The 21,492-nt window shown below is 42.3% G+C and overlaps 2 protein-coding genes across 7 annotated transcripts in view; one reads left to right on the top strand and one right to left on the bottom strand.

Annotated features, from left to right (window-relative positions):
- Positions 1-2,301: 2,301 nt before the first annotated feature.
- Positions 2,302-5,931, top strand: LOC115674598 (DEAD-box ATP-dependent RNA helicase 42-like). 2 transcript variants are annotated; one of them, XM_056302288.1, is made up of 2 exons: positions 2,302-2,545; positions 3,933-5,931. In XM_056302288.1, the coding sequence occupies exon 2, from the start codon at positions 3,986-3,988 to the stop codon at positions 5,549-5,551; it is 1,566 nt and encodes a 521-aa protein (XP_056158263.1). In that variant the 5' UTR covers positions 2,302-2,545; positions 3,933-3,985; the 3' UTR covers positions 5,552-5,931. The 2 variants fall into 2 exon arrangements, with proteins under 2 accessions (XP_056158263.1, XP_056158262.1); XM_056302287.1 differs by lacking the exon at positions 2,302-2,545 and adding an exon at positions 2,715-3,193.
- A 779-nt stretch (positions 5,932-6,710) lies between these two features.
- LOC115674597 (uncharacterized) overlaps positions 6,711-21,492 on the bottom strand; it is a 96,208-nt gene continuing 81,426 nt past the window's right edge. The window contains exons 1-10 of one of the 5 annotated variants that reach the window (XM_030597032.2): positions 11,286-11,413; positions 10,530-10,778; positions 10,248-10,452; positions 9,838-9,928; positions 9,550-9,695; positions 8,254-8,497; positions 8,066-8,170; positions 7,783-7,965; positions 7,489-7,693; positions 6,711-7,346 (exon numbers count right to left, since the gene is read on the bottom strand). In XM_030597032.2, coding sequence (XP_030452892.2) covers positions 6,859-7,346; positions 7,489-7,693; positions 7,783-7,965; positions 8,066-8,170; positions 8,254-8,497; positions 9,550-9,695; positions 9,838-9,928; positions 10,248-10,452; positions 10,530-10,749 — 1,887 coding nt within the window. In that variant the 5' untranslated portion in view covers positions 10,750-10,778; positions 11,286-11,413 and the 3' untranslated portion in view covers positions 6,711-6,858. Of the gene's footprint in view, positions 7,347-7,488; positions 7,694-7,782; positions 7,966-8,065; positions 8,171-8,253; positions 8,498-9,549; positions 9,696-9,837; positions 9,929-10,247; positions 10,453-10,529; positions 10,779-10,925; positions 11,081-11,170; positions 11,220-11,285; positions 11,414-21,492 lie in introns of those variants that run through there. The other 4 variants (XM_030597033.2, XM_030597030.2, XM_056321454.1 and 1 more) reach the window with 4 other exon arrangements.

The raw sequence follows: 21,492 nt of genomic DNA, 5'->3' as shown, positions 1-21,492 counted from the left end.
GCTCGTCGATGTCAGGCGACAATCATGTGGCCGTCGTTGCCTCCAATTCGAGCACACACAAGCACGGAGTGACAAGGAGCCGCAAAGAGAAGAAAAATGGTGGGTGGCATCACAGCCGCTAACTAGATCAATGTGGCCAAGAGGTAGTGCAACCCCAATTGATTTACATAGGCTGGCTTCTAAAATAAGGAAGTGTTAGGATGTGTCATTAAATGGTGGAACTTAACAATATTTGCACCTTCGCATAATGGGTCGTAGGTCATGTCGAACATGTTCAATTTCACCAAATATTTTAGGCTTTATAAAAAGAGTAAACTATGCTAGTTTAGAGTATAGAAAACGTTAAAAATCGGGTTCTGGAACCGGCTAGTTTAGAGTATAGAAACGAGAATCGAAACCGGCCTGCCGGCCCGTTTCAGTTTTTAGAGAATGAGTTGTATTACTCAAGTGTTGGACGAAATAAACAAGTGAATGTCATCCCTATTTATACATGAGGTCCTCTAATTACAGTTGTTGATCTCTATCTCGATCTAATGGTACAAAAAGTCAATCCTCGTCATGTTGACCTAGTGGATGAGACTAAATTGATCCAACGATATTGGATATCAATCTTTGTCTCAGGGGTCCGATGGTGTAGATTTATTCCATCTTACGGTGTTGGGGATCAATCCACTTGACATTGATCTAACAGTAAAGTATCCAACCGATCCGACGGTTCCAAGGCACTTTGGCCCTTACCTCTTCGGGTTGATCCGTGGCAAGTGGTCTCAATTGATATTTGGTCTAAATCGTGGGCGATGGTAGCCGGAATCATAGCCATCAAGAGTGGGCGAACCATCCATACTAGTAAAAAAAAAAAACAAATTCAATGCTCCATCTTCATTAATTATTCAAGACGAGCAAGAGACTAATAGAGCTAGCTTTTATATCGAGATTAATATTAATTTTGCTTATTTTATAAACTGGAGCTGGTGGCCTGGTCCATTGTGGTCTCTTTTTCCACGGCCCGACCCGGACGAATTCCTGTGTGCAAAAGAAACACACGGAATATTTACCCGTGTTGGGAATTTTCATTGAAATGTCCATATATATTTGCAATAAAGATATTCGAAATCTTTGAATTATTGAAAAATGTTCATTTATATGTCTCAATTTTTTTTGTGTGCAGTTGGATTCTTAATTTATACGGCTTTTTGTCAAAGCGGGTACTTTTGTAAGATGTACAAACGAAATGCTGACGTGGAGTTCGAACCCAGCATCTCGTTAGCACAAATGAGACTAATTATGACTGCAAGAAACTTCTTTTACTTAGTACTGACATGGTTAAGTAAAAAGGAAAAATTTTAAATAATCGTAAACCTAACCAAGGTTCGCAGCACCAGCGTAGACAGGCCGCTCAATAGGAGCGGGCCGTGGTGGCCGGTGCCGCTGAAGCACACCGAGGGTCACTGAGTGCTCATCAGTAGCATCAGACGACCTTCACGCGCGGCCTTCGTTGCCTTCAATTCGAGCACACATGCGCACGAAGAGATGGAGTGACGGAGAAAAGAAACGGCGGGTCGTATCACAGCCACCAACTAATTCGATGTCTGTCAGGATGGTGCAACTGGCAATCGAGCTATTGCCATGGTGGGGCGGCCCCCAGCCAAGCTGTTGCCATGGTGGGAGGTCCTGTCGGGTTAGCCGGACCATCCTCGTCCGGATGAAATGTGGACCCAGGACCTGTCAAGTTATGATGTCATCAAAGATGCCCGAAAATTCTCCTATTTCTTGATCATGAGCCCAAATACCCTATTAAAGTTATGGAGATCAGGGCCTGTTTTAAGATTCATCTGGACGAAATCACGGACTTTCGATCATTCATAGAATAGACAGTAAATTACAAGAAAAATCGATAATTAGAAATCGACCAATTGAACATTGATAAGTGCTTCCAGTAGAAGCTAACACTGCAAAAACTAGTTTGGTGCTGCACCGTCACAATCAATTATTAATTCATAGTTTGCTCCTTCATCCGTCCGATCGAAAAGTGATAAATATTTCCAATCAACTATACGCATGGTTAAAAAAAAGTATTTTCAGAAAATATGAAAACGGAAAAACTGCATTTATACTAAAAACCGGTAAAATTATAATTTGAGTGACGAACGTCGACGTGTGTATAAATAAAATAATTTTTACAGGGTCCGCGTTAAAAAAAATGAGGAAAAATTTCAAATAAGGGTACTCATTTTCTCAAGTAGTGCGCTCGTTCTAGAACTAGAAGACCGTCACGTACGCGAACGTGAAATTGTTTCATCGCCGTCTCTCTTTCTGGTGCCTACTGTTCTTCATTTCCACTTGCCCCCACTAGGAGTCTAGAACTCGGCGGGTTTGCATTCTCTCGGAAGGCGGAATCAATCCCCTCGCCGTCGCCGCCGAAAGAAGGGGGCGCTTTCCCGCAAGTTCGATCAAAGGCGCAGCTCGGCGCGTCCCCCTGGCCCGACCCGAGTAGCTGTTGTTTCTGGGATCGGGCAGTTCCTTTCGCTTGCTGAGAAGGCTCGAGGTGAGAAGTACTGCGAAACGTCTTCTGGGTTTCGTTCTTCGTGATCGTGTGGCGCGATCTCGTGAGCTGTTAGATGCTTAAAGAGAGGAATCTCTCTTGCTCCTCGTACTGCCCGTTTCGTGTGTCGAAATGTAGACACACCCATCTGTCTTTCAATCGGTAGTTTCGGATAGTTGATGGTTATGGTGCGAGCGAGAGAATGGATTTGGGTTATATGATCGTGGGGAGATTTGTGGGTTTTGTGATGGTCGCTGTGTTCTGCCCGAGCGATCGATTGCGTTCTGCTTTGAATGATAAAACAGCGAAGGGCGTCTCAATTCCCGCGAAGAAGTGTGGAGTCCATTTTTATTTTTTTTTGCTACAAGAAAGCATGGTCTCTTCCTTGTAAATGGAGGTGTTGTCATTGTTTTCTTGTCTTTTGAAGGAAGGGAAAGATCATGGGGGAGGGATTGTCTTGTCGGAGTGTACTGAGAATCTTGATTGGTGTTCGCTTTGATTTTGCTAGGATCTGAATTTGACAGAGAACTAGAGGGGATTTTTCATTTCTTGAGAACAATCCAGATGTTGCAAGCACGTTATTTGGTTTCCTTGCTTGCTCTACTAGATAGAGTAAGAAAACCCCAATGGAATTGTTCATCTGGTTCTCAGGTATTGCACTGCGGGACGGTTTGTCTCTTTACACTTCGACCGATGGAACTGTTTATCTCATGGAAACGATTGCTTTTTTATCGAGAACCTTAGTCACAACTGAACTTCAATCCCTCATGTCATCCACAGCTATTTGGGCATGTTGGATATTTCACCATATTGGCTTATATGTTATCACAAACACAGTAAATAAAGCTGGTCAAGTAATCATACTCATTTAGCCTATTATTTGATTTTTCACCCGTTTTTCATCTTGCTTCTTGTCCATACTCTGTTAACTGCTTGTTGATCTCAAAAGGATTCTTTCACTGAAATCCTGCTCTTTATGGTGCCAAGATGTTATGCAAAAAGGTGAGTGAAACGGGGTGCCATGAACCAAAAACTTGTGTTCGAGGTCCATGGGATAGACAAAAGCTTAAAACCAGGGACAAGATGAACTATTTTATTTTTGCAACATCATAGGTTGGGGGTGAATTAAGAAATTTTCATGTAATTTCCATGTAGTACAGTCAAAATTAGTAAAAATTTCACTGCACACCTAGTGGCCAAGGGGCCGCGATGGCCCTCACCAACCCCTAGGGCCGTAGTTGTGCAGGATAATCTATTCTTCATTGGCAATGCTTGCCATGCCACCCTCTCTGCATTGTTATTTTTCATTGATATGGGGTGGAGAATTTGTCAAATAGTTTGATATGTCATCATTGATTGCTTGATGCAATTGCTTTGCGTGTGGGTTCAGGAGACAAAGGAGACAAAGGGTATACATTTCAAGTTTCAGCTAACACAGCCAGTATGCAAGGAGAATCTCAATCCAGTGCACGAGAGGAAAAAGTGAGAAAGGAAGAGTTAAGAGTCAAGCTGAAGACCAAGGCTACAAAACCAGATGATGTGTCGGAAGATAAAACTGAGATGGAAATGGAATTAAAGACCAAAAGTACGGAGAAAATCAAGCCACATCATGAGAAAGACAAGAAGGAGAAGCATAAAGAAGAGGACAAGGGGAAATCGAAGAAAAAGGATGTGGGTGAAAGGAAGGAAAAGGACAAAGGGAAAAAAGGAAAAGAACACGATTGTGATGACGACGATAATGATGAAGTGAGGACAGGTAAAGAGGCAGTGAGGGAGAAAGAGAAGAAGGAGAAATGCAGTATTAATGATGATCAAGATAAAAGAATTGAGAATGATGAGTCCGGGGAGACTAAGAAAAAGAAAGGGAATAAGTATGAGGAAGGCAAGGAAAAAGAAGAGACGGATACAGAGAAACGTGGTGGAGATTTGGAAAACAGTGAAGAACATTCTAAGGGGAAGAAAAAAGAGAAACATAAGGACAAGAACACGAAGAAGGGAAATGATGAGAACTCCAAGGAGAAAGGAGTAGAGAAGATTAGAAGTGATGACAGAGAGGTGGAGAAGAAGAAGGGAAATGAAGAATACGTGGAGATATATGAAGGGAGGGCAAATGATGAGGAGCAAAAGAAGGATAAGCATGGGAAAGAGAAACAAGAAGGCAAGAAAAAGGATGAAAAACACAAGGAGAAAGATAAATCTAAAGGAAAAGAGAATGTCGATGAAGATAAAGGAGAAAAGAATAAGAAAAAGGATAAGGAAGATAAACAGAAGAATAAGCACAGGAATGCGGCAGATGAGCGAAAAGGCACAAAACATGAGGAGGAAGATAAGAAGAACCGGAAAAAGGTTAAGGAGAAGGAAGAGGAAAGGAAGCACATGGATAGAGAGGATGTGGAGAAACAAGATGAAGATGAGGAAAAAGTAGACAGTGAGAAAGAGCAAAAGAAGAAGGAGAAGAAAGATGAGGACAAGAAAGAGAAGGAAAAGCAAAGGGGCGACGCCGATGTGGAAACAGCAGATGAAGACAAGGGGAAAGGGGAGAAGAAAGAGAAGAAGAAGACCAAGAAAACTGACGTAGGAAAAGAAGAGAAAGAAGAGAAGCTAAAGAAGAAAGGGAAGAAGCACGAGGATGTACCGGATGTTGGAAATGAAGATGAGAAGGAAGGAGACGTTAAAAAAGAGAATCGCAAGGTTGAAGAGGGTATGACTGAAGTTACTGGAAGGGAGATTGAAATATGTGAAGATGCTAAAAAATCTGAAGGAGAAGGGCAAAAAGAAAAGCAGAAAGGTGAGGAAGTTGACAAGAAGGTTAAGGGTGATAAGAAAAGAAAACTTGATGGGAAGGACAAGATTAAAGATCTTGGCAAGCTAAAACAGAAGTTGGAGAAACTAAATAGTCAAATTGAAGCTCTTCTGGAGAAGAAGTCGGAAATCTTGAGGCAAATAAACGAGGCTGAGCATGCAGAGGCCTCTACTGGTGGAGCAGCTGATGAAGCTAATGCAGCTTAGGGTGATGTGTGGACACTACCTTCTTTTCTGTCTGTAAATATGTCTAAGTAAATAGTAAAATCGAAGCTCTTCTGGAGAAGAAGTTGGAAATCTTGAGGCAAATAAACGAGGCTGAGCATGTGGAGGCCTCTACCGGTGGAGCAGCTGATACCAATGCAGCTTTGGGTGACGTGTGGACACTACCTTCTTTTCTGTTTGTAATTATGTCTATATTTCTAAAGTTGTCATGTGAATAATGTATACTTTTCTTGTCCTTGTTTGGTAAATGTAATGCTCTCTGTCCTTTTTATCCTACCCAAAGTGAGCTTCTGTGTACATAAACTTCCCATGGCTATAGTTACATATCAGTAAGACCAAGGGAGTGCTATATCTGAGTGTCATATATCTGCCCCTTTTAACTCTTGTTTGTGCGTTGGATTCATGATCCAACTCCAGTCATTATGATATTCAAGTGCTTGATCATAGAGCTTCTCAGGCTGATTTGGCTGGATAACAAATGAAATATGCGCTAGCATTAAAGGAGCGTTGGAAGTATATCAATTCTGGTGCAAAAATGTCTGGTTATGCAGGTTTTGGGTTGATTAGATGCTCTGTGTTGAAGCATAGTGCAACCAAATCATTATGGTGTCAGGTCTTTATACGATGTGTGGAGTAGCGCATGTTGGGGTCTAGCTTCCTTCGCTGATAAGCTGGAAAAAGAAGGTTGCTAGGTTGTGAAAGCTTTGATGGAAGCTTCCCTGGGCAAGCTGTGGAAGAAAACTCATTAGCATGTTAATTTCTTGGCTTCTCAAATCATTGCGTCTCTAACTGAAGTTGATTGATCTCTGGCTTAGTTTGAGCATCAGCAGTTTTGAGTCATTTGTGCACCCCAACCAGTTAAGCAGACTAGTCATGCTACATTTTCTGAATTTCTCGAAAGGAGTCGCCGCCGCTCTAAGCTGTTGAAATTGTCTTCCTGGCAGACTGCTCTCTCTATTTGTTCTAGGTATATTGAATCAGCCACGGAAGCTAAAGTTGGGAGAGTATGAAGTTTAGCAGCATAATTATGAGAGAGAGAGAGAGAGAGAGAGAGAGAGAGAGAGAGAGAGAGAGAGAGAGAGAGAGAGAGAGAGAGAGAGAGAGAGAGAGAGAGAGAGAGAGAGAGAGAGAGAGAGAGATGTAATCAAGCTCTGTTTTACTTCTATTGAGTAGTTTCTGATTTGTGTCTAAAGAACTATTTGCGTGGTGCCATAAGTTCCGCCAAATGGAAATTTCAATAATTTTTGGTGGTGCAGAAACAGTGTAAATGTCCCAATTCGTTTCCTAGTTTAGTTCTTCTTAACAGGATTGGTGGTGAGACCAAAACCAAATGGGAAGAGGGGATCGTAATGAGGATCCCCAACATTCATCGGAAGCTGATCCACGGTTTTGAACCATGTCCTAGAAAGCTTGCCTGTGAAGCCATAATCACCAAACAGAACATCTGCAACCCCTTGGCCTTCTGTTCCCGGAAGCCAAGCAGCAACGATAGCGTCCATTGCTGCGACATAGGGCTGGATCATGACAGGACGACCGGAGATGATAACGACGACACACTTGACGGCTGCACATACATTCGATATAGTGCTTGTTCCTGGGTCAGCAATGGTCAAGTTCGTGCTATCGCCATTTGTCTCTGCGTAAGGGTGTTCTCCCACTACTACAATGGCATAGGAGAATTTGCCCGATTTGACAGAGTCCGTATTGGGGTTTTCCTTGTAGACGACCTTGGTTTTTGGATCAACAGTGTTCTTAATGGCACTGAGAATTGTGGTACCTGGAAATGTGAAGATTGGCTCTATTAGATTCTATGGAAACACATGATCAGGAAGTTAGCAAAGTAACGCTATTCTATGATTGAAACAATGACCAAGTTGACAGTAAATCAGGAAGAATGGAGATATCAAACCGTCGCATACCACTAGTGAGGTTGTTGCCACTGAGTCCCTGCCATTGAATTGTCCATCCGCCACACTGATACCCTAAGTTATCTGCATGGCTACCAGCAACTAGTATTTTTGGTGCTTTCTTAGAGAGAGGAAGTAATGGCTCATCAGTTCCTTCACCATTTTTCAGTAGCACCAAGGACTTTCTGACAGCTTCCCTAGCCAATTCTCTATGCTCCTGTTTTTCAGGTTAACCGGATTTGATGAGTAAAGATTGGAAATCATCCTTGACATCTAAGTGAATCGGTAGATCGATACCGAACAAACCTGACTTCCTAGCTGGTCCACTAGGCTGGTATCGGCCAATGGATTCTCGAATAGGCCCATCGTGAATTTGACCCTCAGTATTCTCCTCACCGCATCATCGATTCGGCTCATGGGGATGATCTTGTTCTTCACCTGGAAGGTTAACCCGTCGATGAACTCCGTGTAATTCAACGGGACCATAATCTGCGACAGATCGATTCAAACTTAAGAATGGACTGATGAAATATCTCCTTAGGTTCATCTCGTCTCACACAGCATAATGTAGAGTTAATCAATCTCTAACCATGTCAATGCCAGCAGTAATTCCTGTTTGAATGGAGTAGGAGTAGTTAGCATGGGGGGGAGTGGTTATCCTGTCAATACCTTCCCAATCCGATATCACGAACCCCTGCATTATTTTTATCACTGTTTCAAACAATCCAATGCAAATTATGGAAGAGGAACCGAAACGATAGTGAGACGATCTTTTACTCTGAAACGGAGTTTGTTTTTAAGGAGGCCTGTGATTAGGTCGCGATTTGCATGCATCTTGATTCCGTTCCAGCTAGAGTACGAAACCATGATGGTCGAGACGCCCTTGATGATTGAATCGTAATAACCGGGCATATGGATGCTAAGCAAGCCGTGCCAATCTATTACAGTGTTGTTCTCATTGATGCCATCAGTCGTTCCACCATCCCCGACGTAATGCTTTGCACATGCAGCCACATTCTTCCTGTGCCAGGAAAGCATAAAAAAAATGCATCAGAGACCTTCATTCCTTTGTACCCAGAGAACTGAGCTGTTTCTTGTGCTTTTCAGAATATCTGTGCTTATTCAATGTCAGATTCTAAGGTTAAACGATGTAAAACAAAAGAGCAGAGGCATCCTACTTCAATAATTGATTAATTTGGGAAAAAGCATAGTGAGAAAATATTTAACTGTAGAAGCAAGATGTGAACGGTATTTTCATCCATGATCCAATGACGGGAGCGGCAGCATAGGACCATGAAATGTAATGTGCGACACAACTCGAACACAGCTAGTATTCACGTTTGCGGGACTACACAGTAAAAATTAGATCTACCCCACTGCTTAAAGATCTTCTAGATAACCTAAATTTGTTACTAAGATTCACCAGCATGACTGTATTTTCGGTCACAGGTTGTAGTGTATCATTTGTCTCATCCCAATTCACCAGCTAGTGTTCAATTTTTTACAGTCCTGTTTAGGGAAGACAACAAGTTCGAGAAATGCACAAATATAGATTCGTATGCAACTAAAATGTGCAGATTTACTTTTCAAAATTTGAATTTTCTTTATCAAAGTTGAGTGACAACTAGCAAGTCAAAGATGGAAAATGGAGTCAGGCCGATCTCTGAATTTATCTTCTTGTCCCCTTCCCTACCGTGGACGCACGCTCCGCCCATATAATTTAAGCGAAGACATGGTCCATGACAGCAAACTCCTAATCAGAAAAGTCCAACCACGTTGCTTTTGTGGACCATAAACATCACGCACATTCATCGTCTAGTAAACACTTTCCTATTTCCCATCAGAATCTCTCGTTTTTTCCACAAACGTGTGCAGCCAAGCCAAGAGTTCATCAGATAAGTCAAGTTCAAATCGCAGAATTTGACTATTTAACAAGTAACCCCCGTGTTCCATGCTGACCCACATATCCAAAGTAAAAAAAAAGGTGCGACCATAGTCATGGTTTAATCAATGAGAACATGCAGTATGAAGATATGTGCTCTATCACGAAGAAGATTTTCGGAGTTTGCTTACTTTCCGGCGACATAGGGGACACCCTTCGGAGAACCGGCAGGAAGGTCACCTTGCAATCCGGGGACAATTTCGGTCATGGCCTGAACAATCTTATGATCTTCGCTGTAGCTCTCGTAACACCGACCCCATCGCGGATCCCTGCAGACCTGTTGTGAACACATAAATGCCAATAAGGTCGAGGTTGAGAGGGAGGTCGAGACCGAAAGAAGGATTATATTTATGCTCTGTGTCCAGTTTCCAATTTTATCGAATGTATCTGAAGAGACGAGTAGATCCGAGCCCTCTCACCGCGATACAGGGTGCGAAAACATATGGAATTCCTGTAGCTCTAACTTCCAGTGCGGTCGCAGCTCCGATCCTCTTGACTAGCTCAGGATCCCTAATTAGATAAAGATAGAAAAAAGCCATTAGGTAATGATCGCATCAGACGATCTTTTGCGGATCAACGCATCAATAATTGCAGAAAACGACCACTAAGGTACAGAATAGACCAAAGCTTTCTGGCTGCTGCATGTCCATCTTTCATCATAGCTGTTCAGCCACTATCGATTAGCAAAACTATTGTACAGTCGTCTCAATTGAAATCCCATTTTCGGCTTTCCGAAACTTTCTTTCATCGTTTCAAATCTCACTCGTGTAATTAATTAATCATACTAAACCAGAGGGCCGAACGTGGTCCCAACGCATTCTCAACTTGCCTGGTGGCTCCAAGACCGACGTTGTGAGGAAATATAGTCGCCTTGTACACGTTGTTATGGCCGTGAACCGCGTCGATACCGTAAATCATGGGGATGCCCAGCCGGGTAGACAACGACCCGTTCTGAAAATCGTTCACCATGTCGATCCAGGTCTCCGGCGAGGCCTGCGGAGCCGGGACACTCCCTCCTCCACTCAATACACTCCCTGGTACATAACAAAGCCCACATCTTAGTAACATTAACTTGTTCGATCCCAACTCAATGGACGGTCGTGTCGCTCACCGATGAAGTCCTTCTTCATGACCTCGAAGGACGCTACGCTGCGATCAATCTGCGTCATCTGGCCTATCTTCTCCGCCAGAGTCATCCGGCGCAGCAGGTCCTCGATGCGAGTGTCCAGCGGCTGCTTCGGATCTTTATACTTCACGTACTCTGCTCTCGTCATGCCAGAGAAGCAACAGAGAACTAGAAGCCCCACCATAAAGACGGGAGCTCTCGCCATTTTTTCTCTGTTCCCGGAGCGTCCTCTGTCTGAAAAACATCGCTCCAATCGATCTAAATCAGAAAACATACTTGCCCAAAAGCGAATACATATACCAAACAAAAAAGCAAACGAAACGCAGAACTGAACGGAAGGCATTGCCGACGAGATAAAACTCGAAAAAATCGAGCAGCTACCAACTAAGTCGCTGCAACTCTCTCGGGCCATGAAATTCATCGAAACAGAGGCACCCCACGAGCGCCATTAAATCGCGCTTACGGAACCTCGGAAATGAAGGTATCGACAACCCATCAGCCGCATTAAAGGCTTGCGTCATGAACTAGCCAAATGCGACTACACCCTCGTCATCCAGCTCCAGCAGCATCAAATCAAACGCCAATCTTCATCAGACCAAAACGAAACAACTCTCTCTGCAACTCACCAGTTGAGCTTAATTCTAGCGAGATTGACAACATAGGCGAGAGCAACGCGGGACACGCGCATCTGCATTGGCTTGAGAATTGACAGGAGCGTGAACGAGAGCACAGAGGACTTACCGAGACTGCCAACGATCACCTCCGAGAGAGAGAGAGGGAGAGGGAGAGAGAGATCTGTTCCGGCAAAGAGAAGCCAAAGGCCGTATTTATAAATATTTTTCACCGCTTAAATATTATTAATTAATATATCGGCGTAATTTCGGGGACATAAATGGAATTTTCGTTTGGATAATTCCATATTTTTTTTTTCCTTTTTATAAGCGCTTCTGGATAATTTCGATATCTTTTTCCCTTAGTCTTTGTGAAATTGGTGAGGCTTTTTGGAAATAAAGTCTGAGCACAATTATGCGATGGTTAGATTCGTGTAAATGCCCCAAACTTAGAGCGATTAGTGCGGCGATATTTCTTTAAAAGTTATCATGAGAGTCCCGCATTGGCTGCGAAATGTTCGGATTTAGTCGTAGTTACTTTGTCCCGTCCACGCCCCGAATAGTTGAGATTGGCGTGTCCGGTCTTGCAACAATTCACAAGTTAAAAAAAGAAAAGAAAAAGCAGTGTTGTCCTGGTCACTCTTTCTCTACTTTTTTTTTATTTATCATTTTACGGTCCGTTTGAGCAATGTCATCCGGACAAATTCGGAAAATAAAATGAAAAAAAAAAAATATAGCGGAAAGAATTTTTGAATTTCAGCCGAGGGAAACAATGAACAGGTTGATTTCACACGTGGCATCTGCATCAAAGATGGGATGTAAGGAGGATCGAGGAGTGATTGGGGGTGGGGGCGGCACCAATGCATCTGGGCCATCGAATCTCGACGTGGGGCCCACGTGGGGTCCACCAATCAGATTCGCCGAGTCTAACAAGACCATGGTGCATCTGATAATCTTTTTTATCAATGGAGAGGGAAAATTAGGAATTGGGCGGCCCAATTCCCTAAAAAACCCCAAACTTTAACCTTTATCCCAATTATATCCCAAATTTTTTTTTATCTCATAAAAAACCCCAAACTTTTACTTTTGTTCCAAATCTACCTCGTTTACTATTCATCCAATTTTTTAATATTATTTTTTCTTTTTTTTTCTTTTCTTTTTTTTTGTTTCACCTTCAACCTCCGGCCGGTCGCCAGTCCGGCGACCGGCCAGAGGCGAGGACCGACGAGGTCGGCCCCGCCGGCAGCTGGCGAGGTCGGCCTCGCCGTTGCTGGGGGAGGCCGACCTCGTCAGCGGGCCGAGCCTCGCCGCATCTGCGAAGGTCGGCCCGCCGTGCGGTAGCAAGGTCGGCCTCGCCCGAAGAAAGGCGAGGTTCGGCCCTCGCCCCGACAACGACGAGGTTCGGCCTCGGCCGACCTCGCCACGGTGCCGGCGGGCCGATGGCGAGGTTGGCCTCACCGTTCTTTGGGCGAGGCCGAGCCTCGCCAGGCTGCTGGCGGGCCGACCCTCACCGTGATCTGGTGAGGCTCGGCCCGCCAGGCGAGGTCGGCCTCGTCCAACAACGTCGAGGGTCGAGCCTCGCCCAGTTTTGGCGACGCTCGGCCCCAGCGGCACCGGGCGAGGTCTCGCCTCGCCCGGAATCTGCGGAGGTTCGGCCTCGGCCGACCTCGCCAGTGCCGGCGGCCGAGCCTCGCCAGATCTGGGTGAGGCTCGGCCTGCCGGCCGTCGGCGAGGTTGGCCTCGCCCGAAGAACCGGCGAGGCCGAGCCTCGCCAGCGGGGCAGACCTCGCCGGCCCTCGCCTCTGGCCGGTCGCCGGATCGGCGACCAGCTGGAGGTTGAAGGTGAAAAAAAAAGAAAAGATAAGAAAAGAAAAAAAAAATTCGAAAAAATAAAAATAATATTAAAAAATGGGATGAATAGTAAATGGGGTAGATTTGGGACAAAAGTAAAAGTTTGGGGTTTTTTATTAGACAAAAAAAAGTTTGGGATATATTTGGGACAAAGGCTAAAGTTGGGGGTTTTTTAGGGAATTGGGCTAAGGCTAAAGCTATTTAACACGTCATCAAAGATAAAGCCAAATCCATTTCCATTGTTGCGGTCGGAAAGCCAAATCAGCATAAGTTGAATAGTCATTGTCGTGACCAAACCTCCGCGGATGCACTACTTAAGGATTCGACTAATGGATTATTAAGTCCGAACTTAATTTGGGCCCTTCTAAGCCTTATGAATTCACAACTTAGGATTTAAGTTTTTAACATGCAAATGTTTTCATGCTGGAGTCGCCACTAATCTATTTGCGGCGAATCGATTAGAAACCCAAATAAAACATAGGGAGATATGTTTTATTTCTACAAACCAGAGATTTTGAGTTCGGAGACTGGTTATGCTAGATTACTCTAACACCCTTTCGGAATCTTTTCTTTTCATGAAAATGTTTAAACAGGCAGTCTGGATCCATTTTATTACCTAGCTGTCAAAATGTGGGCTGACCATGCGGGTGCGCAATCCACCAATATAACACCCAATAAAGAAAGCAATAAATAAATTGCAAGATTAGGAGAATAACGTACCTTCAAAGTAAGGTAAGCATGTGCATTGTTAGCTAGAAAATCACATCAACAATCCTAATATGATTTCTAATTAACAAGCAATTCACTCAATATATTTTTTTAGGGTTTTTGCTTATTTAAATGAAAGCTAACCTACGTCAAAGTATGACATGCGTTTAAATAAACCTAACATGTAGGCTATATGACATGCGATTAAATGACCAAATTCTAATGACAGGCAAATGATGTATTTTTGTATTTTTCATTAAAATTCGGAATAATAAAAACGCCTAAAATGACATGCAATCTATTCTAGAAAAACACTCTATCTTATTCCAAAATGACTTCTTTTTGGATTTTTTTTTTATGAAAATTCGAAACCAGAAAATATCCTAAATAATCCATTAAGACTAGAATAATCCCTAATTTAAACTAGGAAATAAGCTACCCTAAATCGCAATTTTAATTAGAAAAATATCCCATCTTTTAGATATACCCGGGATAGCCTAAACATGCAATATCTCTAACTTAAATCCTAACTAATATTTTTGGATTTTCTTTTATTTCAAAAATAAAGCAATCAAACAAAGGATAGCAATCCCTTACCAAAAAAAAAAAAAAAACCTTACCAAAAAAAACAAAGGATAGCAATCGCACTCAAACAATCCATGCAATCCGCAAAGTTTATTTATCATGTTCAAATTAGGAAAACGATTCGAGCTAACGATTATATCTATATTGGTCATAGATATCAATGGAAAGCTGACCGTTTGAATTTGAAAAGCAAATAAGATATATTATCATATCGAAGTCGTTATGGATAAGATAACAATCTTCCGTACCGCCGCGTATCATACTTTGGGTTAAGGTCAGATAATGTCCAGGTACGTTGTTAAATTAGGAAAAATTCCTAATTTGGTGTATTTTCGAATATTGCGGATATAGCACACATTATCTCTAAAATATCTAGCAATCCACAGAATATTCACAAACTATTTAAAATATTCGAAAGTCAGGAAATTAAATATTTAAAAATATTCGAATAACGATCTTACCTAATTTGGGGATATTTCCAATTCGAACTCGGATGGGGCTCGGGATCGCGGATCGGGACGGTGGCCGACGGTGAGGAACTGACGATGGCGGGATTGGGACATGGCGGCGGCATGGGCTCGGGCCTCGGTTCAGCAGGCGCATCGGGCACGGCCAGGGACAGCTTGGCAAGACTGGGCACGGAGCGACAGCGGCAGGGCAATTGGCAACAGGGCTCGTCGGGCACGGGGCTTTAGCGGTGCGGCAAGGGCATGGCTAGGCATGGATAGGTGTGGCTCGGGGAGTGGTCGCGAGAACCGGTCAAGCGGGAATAGTAGCAGGCGGGCCTATGCGACAGGGCACACGGGCATGGGTGGCCGAGCGACAGATGCAGTCGATCGGGCACACGGGCGCTGATGGCGGTGACGGCACAGGCACGAGTGATAGCGGAGCTTGGCCGGTCCCTCTCTCTCTCTCTCTCTCCCTTTGGCTCTCACTATTACTCATGTGTTTCACTCTTGTGTGTTCTGAAAATTATGAGCACTCTCCCCCATTCCAAGGAGTATAACGACATATTTATATCTAAACCTACGTTAATTGGCTGGGCTTTTATAATATAATGGGTTTTAACCTAGTTTTTCTATTTAATTCCTCAGTGGGCTGAATTATTTCGGACTATTCTTTAATTAAAGTTTAATGGGCTAATTTGAGCTCAAATTAAGACAACCGAGGCCGCTTTTACCCTTGAGATTTTCGGCCCCTATTTCGTTAGCTTGGCTGAGTATTGCTCGATGTGCGAGCTAGACTCGCGAGGCTAACTTTAAGTTCATTCGCCACTGTCGGCCTAATGCAAAATGCAATTATATGGGCATAAATACTAATTCAAATGCTCCTAATCTATATGCAATTTAACTAATTTTTTTCTAGGGACCGGGATCGATCCCTAATTTTTATGCAATGAACAACTAACTGGATCTCCAAAATTTAGGTGTCAACAGTCGTACGAACTCGAGCGGGATGATGTCGTTATCCTGTTGTCTCTTTCGTCGGAGTGGAACATTTGTGGAACATCTGGTTCCAAAAGTGGGTTGGAGATGAACTCAGCATCGAGAATTGCCCTATTTGTATACCGTTTCAAACGTGGATTAAGAAATGTACGTGGGAACAAGATTACATTCACGAAAGTCACCGGATCCAAGGATCTCACCATTCGGATCACACGGTACCTTGTATGATTTTTAGGGCACGCGTGATAATCATTCTGTTTATATGTTGAAATTTATTTGGTAACACAATTCCATTTTTCAATTTCTTGAACAAATTTTGATTTCAGAAATAGGTTTGGAATAGAAATGAGAAGTAAAATTTTTCTACATTTCTATTTCTGGTACAAAAATGAGAAATAAAAACTCTCCTCACTGCTCGTTCTTGCTATTAGCTGATTGCCCACCCACCAGCTGCCTTCCGCCTTCCGCCACCGCTCGCTGGCTGCATCGTGCGGTCCACCGTTGCACACAGTCCTTGGCCAGCTGGCCGCCACCTGACAATGGCCGCCTCTCGTCACTGTTCGCTGCTGCCCGTTGGCCATTGCCTATCGTCCGTCGCCTGCCATCCTCCGCTGGCTAATCCCACCATCATCTGCCGTCCTTCGCCGCTCGCCGGCCACCCGAGAAGGAGAAATTTTGTGCCATTACCAAACACGTATTTTTGCTAAGAAACTCGTCCAAGGAATAGATCTGGCCAAAAATTGATTTCTGCAATAGAATGGTTATCATTTGCGTCCTTCGCATCTAACGTATCACCATGTCGTAACACGTCAGAACGACATTGTGGTTTGTGTTGCCCTTAAAGGGTGTGTTGCTTATTAATAGAGATAATTAAGGATTTTCTCTAGAATAATTTCCTATGGTAAAGATATTTTAATAATTTTTTGATTATCCGTGTCTCTCAAGATTGCATGTAATTACACATATATTGCACGTAAATTGCACACGTATTTCCCTTTGATTGTGTATATTTTGATTGGGATGTTATCTTAGAATAGTTATTTCATAAATCCTATAAATAAGTTGATGTATTCTTGATTAATATTTATTGAAATATAGAGATAATTTCACAATTCTTTGTTCCGCTTTATTATTCTCAACTTAGTATTAAAGCCACCGTTCCTAAAGAAACCCTAAGAGCACCGAGTGCACCACTGCACCCCTAGCAAAATAAATCCATTCCGCTACTCGACAGTGTTTACCCGAGTGCCTCTTTCGTGTTTGACCAAGCACCACGATGATCGTGTTATGACGTCGGCGACTTTTCGCCTGATTGACTCTTTTTTTTGTTTTCACGGAGGTGGCTTTTGAAAGTGGTGTAGATAATTCTTATGGTATTCCAAAAGCCTCTCATATTATACCGAAAATATCTCATCCTTCAGAATTCTTTTTTAAAATAACGTGAATTACACAATTTTGCTGTTTCAAATGAGTCCAAGCCTTTCTTTTTCCGCTCAAATTAGACCACTTTGAAAAGTAATACTTTCCGAACCGTTTCTCGGGCTAGATTCCTCCCTGCCATCAATTCCTTATCCTAATCCCAGTCAATTTCATCTCTCCCCTAAAATCATTGAAATGTTTTTCAACACGTTGCACAATCTTTATTCTTTTCGAACTTATCTATCTTCAATTATTACAATTAGAGAAGAAGTTGCGCACATTCAACGACTAAAATGAATCTATATATTTGTTGTTCTACAAGCTCAATCAGGAGGACTAAGATATGAAAGTTGAAATCATTCATAAGGTGAATTATAGAAGACATAGAAACAAAAGAAAGTTAGGACACTTGGAAAACGAGGAGTTTGTCCAATGGTCCTGAATATGTTGTACGGACCTCAATTCAATCCAAAATTTTCCAATTGCCAATTTAGTCATAGATCTGTGATTATTCCGGTGACGTGGTGGTGTACCACGTAAGACGGCCAGCAATGACCAGACTGCCACGTCGGCGATTTCCAGCGAAAATTGACCGGAATAATCACATTGGTATTTCACAGAAAGATTCATGATCAAATTGGCAAAATTGAAAAGTTTAAGACTTAATTGGCATCCATACGTTAGGTTTAGAATTGATCGAGTAATTTTCCTATTAGAAAATATCCTCTGCTACAAGGTGGTGTTCTCTTCCGGACACGCTTGGAGCTTTACTTTTGTAAGCTTCCAAAGAGACCCGTTTCGTGAAAGGAGCCTTTCGCGAGTATCTAGCGTTTTCATTTACAGTCATGTAAGTCCAATTCGATAAACTCCAATCGATATAGAAGTCATGCATTGACTCTTCACGAGACCATACTCGGCACAAATATGTATCATTCGAATCGACCCGTTGGTTCAATATAATAACCTAGCTCAATATAGATGATAAATTAGGTAGGTCGGATTCCCAAAATTAGGGTTTGAATGTGAAGACTCTTTTGATTTCTTGTGGCCAAGGGGAATTTATCAGTTCAGCCTTCGCTTTCGGTATGGTTATAAAATTCATTTTGTTAATGTATATAGTAGGGATCGAATACATAAAGTTCTTTAAAGATGAGGTCGACCCATCCGCTTTCAATTGTCCTCTCCCCAGTGGATGACAGAGTGTGGGGACTATGTTGTCCGACATGCATTGATGTGGTCAACGATCCATGCCTCTGCGTCGTCTGCTTCGTTCAGCAGAAACCCACTGCCCTTTCATGGCGAAGTGCACAATGGATGGATGGACTGATGATATCGTTGATGATAATGTTGTTCGAGGTGAACTCAGAGGCCTGGCATTGAAAGGAGGTGAAGAGGTTAGGGAAAGCAACATCATTCTCGGACGTGAATTCTTCCTTTTTCAGTCGATGGGAATGACGCGATCTCTATCCAACTCGAATCAAGCTTAGTAACATATGCATCTATTTGAGAATCGAGATGCAAGGTGCCTGTTTATGTTCCAGAAGATGTTGTAATCTCAATTAGATGTGTGCATGATCTACTTATAGCTGGTTCCGACCAGCGTTTTAGTGGTAGAAAACATTCTTTCACCGTCATCTACCTTTTTGTATACACTTTTTTTCTATTGGAATAATAACACAAATAGTTCAATGCCATCCATGCATTTTTAATTTGTGCAATGTGATCCTTAAATGTCAAATCTCGAATTTGGTATCCATCCTTAAAAGTTCAAAGACGATATTTCACATCAGACAAAAGTTCATGGACCATTTATGTCGTTTTACATTTTCTATTTTTCATATAAAATACCAAATCTCGAATTTGGTATCCATCCTTCCAATCTAACGGATCTCTTACTTTCATGTGGCACGTACCCGGCAATTCAAATTCATCTCTCTAATGTCCTACTAAAAACAACTAGAGATGTTTACGAATCTCCTACTCTCTTTTTTATCTTATTAATTAGTCTCATTAGGAAACACATGAAAACCCTTGCTTAAAAAACAAACACTCCATCTCATTCCGACATCCGGTCTCCAAGGTCACATCGAAAAGCTTTATAACGATCGATATTGAAGCCATCGATTTCATCTATGAATTCTACTTACATCATGAAAAACATGTGTATCCAATGTTGTAAAAGAAGACAAACAACAACGAGGCTGAATGATTCAACTAGACATTGAGCTGGCAGGTCCGGGTAAACTCCTCCGGAATTCTCGAAATTACCCGTTCTTGCATGTGATTATATCGATCTAAATCGCGTGTTCTTGTTACCTTTCTATTTTCGCGAATGTTTCAGGCCTTCTTCCCCCGAATCCAAACCCTAACACTACATTGCTTTCCGCGTATGGGAAAAAAAATCACCAATCATTTTTCACTTGTCTATAGTTTTTTGACACTTACTGACGGTTATTAAAAAAATTCATCGTAATTTTGGACACGGAAAATGGAATTTAGCCTATGTTACACTCATATTTCATCTTTGCTCTAGCAAGAGTTTTACTTTGGCTCCTCTTTCTTGTTTCATGCAATTTCTTATGCATGACACAATACCCTCCAAGCATCAGTCGGGTCAAGTATCCTAGATCCGGGGCTTTTGGGGTTGGGCCGGGTAACCCGTTTGGTGGAACTTGGAGTCGGGTCAAGTCTTACCGTTTTCACTTCATAGTCATATAGAGCAATGTCTTCATTTGCGTTCATGTAAGTCCGATTCGATATACTCCATTCGTATCAAAAGTCGTACATTGACTCTTCACTAGGCTATATATGGCACCAAAAAATATAATAAGCGAATCTCCCCGTCGGTGCGATACAATAACCTAGCTTAATATAAACGATAAATCGGGTAGGTTGGAGTCCTGAATTCGGGTCGGATGCGAAGACTCTTTTGCTTTCTTGTAGCCAGGGTTACGTGTCAGCTTAGCCTTCGCTTTCCGTATGGTTATAAAATGCACTTCCTAATATAATGTCTGGTTTAAATGAATACATTCCTTAAACAATTGAGGTCGACCCATCCGCTTTCAATGTCGTCCTCAGTAGATGAGAAGAGCGTGGGGACAATGTTGTCCGACACGCATTGATGAGGTCGAAATCACGGCCAACGTGCATCATTCCATAGTCCATCCAAGCATTTCGAGAATGCCGGATGGGCTCCGAAACCGAGCCTAGCTGCTCCTCATTCAGCCTCATTCAGTAGAAATCTACTGCACTTTCATGGTGAAGTGTACTGCAGTACACGGATAGACTGATCATATCATCATTAGCTTTCGAGGTGAACTTTTAGAGACCTGGCCATTGAAAGGAGGTGAAGAGCTTAAGGAAAACAACATTGTTCTCGGAAGAAGATTCTTCCTTTTCCGAGTGGACGTGAATGGCACAATCTACCGATCTCGAATCAAGCTTAGCAGCGTATGTGTCTATTCGAGAATCGAGATAAGGGGTGCCTGTTTATGTTCCGGGACATGGAGCAACCGATTAGATGCACTCACATTGACTTACTAGACTTCAACCAATGCTTTTAATGACAGAAAAAATCTTTTCGTGATCCTCATATTTATATATGTGCTTACAATCTTATACCATATACAAAGCGCCAGCTTTCAAATTTGGAGTCCACCCTTTAAATCAATAAAATATCCTCATCTTCAATACAAAAAATTTAAAAATAAACAGCATACTTAGATATTGTTTCAATGATAATTCGATATCTTTGAGCGATAATCTAACAAATTTGGACACGGAAAATAGATTTCGGCTCGATATTTAGTCAGCGGAGAAAAGGGAAAAGGGAAGAGGTATTGCAATTTATTGGATTTAGACTACAAGAAAAAAAAAAAAAAAAAAAGCGAACCTCCAGTAGTTTCAACCTTTTCTCTAAGACTTTTCATGCTCATGTTTGCTATTAATAGCAACATATAGGCTTATAGCCGTATTGTAATGACAAAAGATAAGCGTGGTTTATGCATGGAACTGGTCAAATTATTACTCGAAGCCTCTCTCATCCACAATATTCAAGATTCAGATGTTCATTTTTATTCAAATCTTATGATTTTTCTTGTTCTTATTTCTTATCAATAACAAAATATCCTTCAAGTTCAAGTCCCCTAGATCCGTGGCTTTTGGGGTTGGGCCGAGTGACCCGTTTGGTGGAAATTAGGTTCCTGCAATACATATGATCGAGCTGTGAATTCATCTATTCATGTTTCTGAATGTGTGCATGTTGCTTGCTTTTCGCTTCTAGTCTTTAATAACGTAATCAATTGAAATGCCATCAATCCATGAGTCTTA

The sequence above is a fragment of the Syzygium oleosum genome, unplaced genomic scaffold (genome assembly GCF_021117445.2).
Source record: "Syzygium oleosum isolate NSW1041296 unplaced genomic scaffold, Sole_v2.1 Sole_v2.23, whole genome shotgun sequence".
Classification (NCBI taxonomy): domain Eukaryota; kingdom Viridiplantae; phylum Streptophyta; class Magnoliopsida; order Myrtales; family Myrtaceae; genus Syzygium; species Syzygium oleosum.
The sequence above is the reverse complement of the archived record's forward strand: the minus strand, read 5'-3'. Positions and strand labels throughout refer to the sequence as shown.

Bases quoted from the DNA above. Each gene is read 5' to 3' on its own strand.
- LOC115674598 (XM_056302287.1), top strand. From the start codon at position 3,169: ATGGAATTGTTCATCTGGTTCTCAG. The intron at 3,194-3,932 runs GTATTGCACTGC...GTGTGGGTTCAG, and splicing joins ATTGTTCATCTGGTTCTCAG to GAGACAAAGGAGACAAAGGG.